The sequence below is a fragment of the Pristiophorus japonicus genome, chromosome 9 (genome assembly GCF_044704955.1).
Source record: "Pristiophorus japonicus isolate sPriJap1 chromosome 9, sPriJap1.hap1, whole genome shotgun sequence".
NCBI classification, from domain to species: Eukaryota; Metazoa; Chordata; class Chondrichthyes; family Pristiophoridae; genus Pristiophorus; species Pristiophorus japonicus.
In genome coordinates, this window is record NC_091985.1 from 228840827 (window position 1) to 228845904 (window position 5078).

At 48.8% G+C, this 5078-nt stretch overlaps 1 protein-coding gene across 1 annotated transcript in view; it reads right to left on the bottom strand.

Moving 5' to 3' along the window:
• Positions 1 to 1169: 1169 nt before the first annotated feature.
• The window catches only part of LOC139274190 (AMP deaminase 3-like), a 128568-nt gene continuing 124659 nt past the window's right edge, over positions 1170 to 5078 (bottom strand). Inside the window, exon 10 of the mRNA XM_070891224.1 lies at positions 1170 to 1511. Coding sequence (XP_070747325.1) covers positions 1359 to 1511 — 153 coding nt within the window. The 3' untranslated portion in view covers positions 1170 to 1358. The remainder of the gene's footprint in view (positions 1512 to 5078) is intronic.

A 5078-nucleotide genomic window follows, 5' to 3' on the forward strand; every position in this document is an offset into this window, starting at 1 on the left:
TGGATAACCTCACATTTATCCACATTATACTTCATCTGCCATGCATTTGCCCACTTACCTAACCTATCCAAGTCCACTCTGCAGCCTCATAGCATCCTCCTCGCAGCTCACACTGCCACCCAACTTAGTGTCATCCGCAAGTTTGGAGGTACTACATTTAATCCCCTCATCCAAATCCGACGGAGAGAGAGAGACAGAGAGAGAGAATGTGATATTCCATACAAGATCACTAACAAACACACACTACAAGATGGCCCCAACTGTTATCATGTGATCTTGTCATATGACCCTTTTATTATCGACAGCAGTTGTTGCATTACCGCAGTAGTCCACTAGATGGAACACCATTCCAGGGACCGAGATAGAGAACGAGAGACAGATATAGAGAGTGAGTGTGAGAGAGAAAGCGAGAGAGAGGGAGGGAAAGAGCTAGACGTTTAAGACGCCGGAGTATCTCCCCAGCTGGGACACTTTACGAACATTATCTGACTGTGCGCTCTGTTTTAATCTATCGGTTCCCCCCAGAATCCAAACTACCCTTTCCTAATTGACATCGACTTCTAGGGCACCAAGAGCAAAACAACAACTTGCATTTATACAACACCTTTAACGTAGTCAAACGCCTCGAGGCACATCACAGGAGCATAGACCCGACAAAACTGGACTCCGAGCCACATCGGGAGATAACAGGGCAGATGACCACCAGCTTGGTCACAGAGGTAGATGCTGACGAGCATCTTAAAGGAAGGAGGGAGCGAGGCGGGGCGGTTTCGGGAGGGAATCCCAGAGCTCTGGGCCTCGACAGCTGAAGGTGGAGTGGTGAAGGATGGAGGGGTGGGGGGGGGGGCTAGAGAAGGGAGGAGGAGGGGAGGGTGTGGAGGGGGAGAAGGGGAGGGTATGGAGGTGGAGGAGGGGGAGGAAGGGGAGGGGGTGGAGGGGTTGGAGGGAGGGGATGGAGGGGAGGGATGGAGGGGAGGGAGGAGACTGACGGAGGGGATAGAGGGGAGGGGATGGAGGGGATGGGATGCAGGGATGGGATGGAGGGGGAGAGGGAAGAGGGGAGGGGAGGAGGAAGAGGGGAGGGGAAGGAAGGGGAGGAGGGAGGGGAGGGAGGGGGCTGACAGAGGGGATGGAGGGGATGGGATTGAGGGGGAGGGGATGGAGGGGAGGGAGGGGACTGACGGAGGGGGAGGAGGGGATGGGATGTAGGGAGGGGATGGAGGGGGAGAGGGAGGAGGGGATGGGATGAAGGGGGAGGAGAGGAGGGGATGGGATGGAGGGGGAGGAGGGGAGGATGGGATGGAGGGGTAGGAGGGGATTGCAGAGATACAAGGGTCTGGGCGGACAGTCGGACGTGTTCAGCGTTTAGCGACGTGCTCCAGGATCTCGAGCTCGTGGCTCCAGGTTTCGAAGCGGAAAGCGACTCGGATCTGCGACACGTTGGTCCTGTGCATGTCGTTACCATCAGGGCCATCCTTCAGGTAGTCGTCTCCCAGGTACCCCTGCTTCTCCTGTCCGGGCAGGTAAAGAACCGAGAATTAATACAGGGCTCACACTGAACACACTTACACTGAACATTGAACACATTCCCCTCGCCCTCCCCTTTTCTCTCCCTCTCTCTTGTTCTCCTTCTGTCTCTCCCTCCCCCCCTCTCTCCCTCCCCTTCCTTCTCTCCCATCCTCTCTCTTTTGCGCATTCTCTCCCCTCTCCTCTCCCCCTCCCCCACTCTCTCTCTCCCCACCTCCCTCTCTCATTCTCTCGTCCTCTCTTTCTCCCCCTTCTCTCTCCCCCCTCTCTCGTTCGCTCATCCTCTCTCTCGTCTTCTATCTCTCCCCTCGCTCCCTTTTGCTCTCTCTTGTTCTCTCATCTCCTCTCTCTCTATCACCCCCCTCATTCGCCTTCTATCTCTGTTCCTCTCTCCCTTTCGCTCTCTCTTGTTCTCTCATCCTCTCTCTCTATGGGCCCGTCTTGCTCGTTCTGTCTCTGTGCCCTGTAATAGAGCTCCCCCTAGTGGACTATTGCTCCACCTAGAGTTCTACTGTGGCAATGCAACTACTGATGCATAACAATAAGAGTCATGTGACAAGTTCACATGATAACAGTTGGCGCCATCTTGTGTAGCGTGTTTGTTAGTGATGTCATAAGGAATAGATCACATTGGCGAATAAGGATGGGATCATTGGATTCCCTAGCTGAAATTTTTGTTGGTGGATAATCCAGCCAAACAACAGAGGTTCTTTGTTTTAGTGCAGAACAGCTAAAAAATCCATGGTAAGTTACAAGCACACTTGGCTGAATTACCAGAATCCAGATGGCTGCACCTATGGGAATAATAAGGTGTTTGGGTGAGTTCCATCATGACCGAGAGACTTTTGGAGTGTATGTGGAGTGGCAAGACATGTTTTTCACCACAAATAATATTGTCGATGTCCCCGATGATGAAAACCATAACTGGGCGATTTTAGTAAGTAAACGGGCTATTTTCCTGACTGAAGCGGGCCCCGAGGTGAATGAAACCTGAAAAATGTGCCTACTGATGCAGATTATAACCGAGTTAAAACAGCACTGCAGATATGAAGCCCCTGGAAATTGCTGAAAGTTATCATTTTAGAAAACGAGATCAGTTAAATGATGAGAGTATCAGTGACTACATTATAGCTTTAAAAAAAACTATCCCTTCACTGTCGGAAATTTTGGAAACTTTCAGGACCAAGCATTGTGTGACCGCTTTGTTTGTGGGTTGAAAAATGAAGCAATCAGAAGAAAGTTGTTGACAACCCCAAACTTGACATTTGATTTAGCTTGTCAGACAGCTATGTCAATGGATATGGCCATCTAATACTGCCGAGAATTTCGCACCATTTCCAGTTGTCTGACAATTGAGGTGAATTACCTGCAGGTTCAAAGCTGAAAGCAATTGAGCCCCATGGCCTCTGCAACTGGTCAAGGTAACAGTGAATTGAAGTCGTGCTATCGGTGCCTGGGACAACACATTACTCCTATGTGAAGGCAGAGTGATTCTACTGCAAGAAAACTGGGCATCTTGCGAAGGCATGCCGACTGAAGAGTAAACCAACTTTCAATGCTGTAAGTAGAAATCGCCAGACACTACTGAAGAGAAGCAACAGGACAAGGAGGTCATCAGGAGCACAAGGTATCTAACAATGATTCGCGATGTATCGTCATCCAAGTAGACATTGCAGGAACCAAGATATCATGGAAATTGACACTAGTGCTTCTGTGAGCGTAGTACTGGAATCGCTATATCTCGACAAGTTACGTGATATTCCACTGGAGAAATCGAAGATGGAGCAGCTAGGCTACTCAGGAGAGCAAATCCCTGTTGTAGGACGTATCACCATACAAGGATCAGTTTCAGAGTTTGCCTCTGATAATCATCATCACAGGCAGTCTCTCGAAATCAATGAAGACTTGCTTCCACCCTAAAAGTGAGTTCTCAGGTGATTGAACAGTCCAATACAGGAATTACAGTCTCTGTCACAGGTGGGACAGACAGTGGTTGAAGGAAAGGATGGATAGTGAATCTGGTTTGCCGCACACTCCTTCTGCTGCCTGCGCTTGTTTTCTGCATGTTCTTGGATGCTCTTCCTCCACTTAGGGCAGTCTTTGGCCAGAGATTCCCAGGTGCAGTCCTCCTGTATGGCTCAAAGATATGGACCATGTACAGCAGGCACCTCCAATTGCTGGAGAAATACCACCAACGATGTCTCCACAAGATCCTGCAAATCCCCTGGGAGGATAGATGCACTGTCAGTGTTCTCGATCAGGCCAACAACCCCAGCATCGAAGCATTGACCACAGTCGACCAGCTCCGTTGGGCGGGCCACATTGTCCACATGCCCGACACAAAACTCCCAAAGCAAGCGCTCTACTCAGAATTCCTACATGGCAAGCAAGCCCCAGGTGGGCAGAGGAAATATTTCAAGGACACTCTCAAAGCCTTCCTGATAAAGTGCAACATCCCCACCAACATCTGGCTAAAGAATGCCCTCTCATAATAGGGGCAGGGCACAAGCCTGCCTTCATAGGTTGGGATCATTGAAACTGGATTAGAATGAGATTTTTCGTGTGGAAACTATATTTGCATCAAAAGATGACATCATCAAGCAGTATCCAAAGGTCTTCTGTGAAACAGGCAGTCTGATCCAAGGCTTCAAGGCGATTGTCAGAGTGCAGAAGGATGCAAGACCAGTTTACTGCAAGCCACAACCTGTACCATACGCACTCAAGGAGAAAGTTGAGCAAGAACTCAAAAGACTAGAAAGTGAGAACATTATCTCTAAGGTAGACCTAAGTAATGTTGATCACAGTAATGCTGATGCTATGTCCAGGTTGCCATCCCCATCACAAGTTACACCCGATAGGGAAGAAGTGTTCTATTTTTCATACATTGATGAACTGCCAGTCACAGCTGAAGAGATTGATAGGGCAACCAAACGTGACCCAGTTATGTCAAAGGTGTATAATTACATAACAAATGTCTGGCTAAATCAGGTATCAGAGGAAGATATTCATCCATACTTCATTGGTAGGAATCAATTATCAGTGGATAAAAATTGTATGATAGGGTATACGAGTGATTATTCTAAATAAGTTCAGGTCCAAATTATGAGGAGATTATCATGACCAACAACTGGGAACATGCTTGACCAAGAGTTTTGCATGCAGTTACTTATGGTGGCCAGGTCTAGATAAAGATATCGGGCCCGAAATTGGTGAACCCCAAGGCCCGAGTGAAAACTAGCACAGGGTGGAAACTGGAGAGGAATCTCGGTGGCAGTCGGCGGCAGTGGGCGGTAAGGCCACCAAGTTCGGCCCCTTGGCGAACATTGTTAGTTGTTAGTCAGTGTACAACATGTCAATCGGTGAACAAGAAACCATCATCAGTACCATTACAGCCATGGAAATGGCCTCCCAGGATGTGGCAAAGGCTACATGCGATTTTGCTGAGTTAGAAGGACAGCAATTGTTCATTGTGATTGGTAGCCATTCGAAGTGGGCCGAGGTGTTTCTGATGCGGAAAATAACAACAAGTAACACACTAGATAATTTGAGAA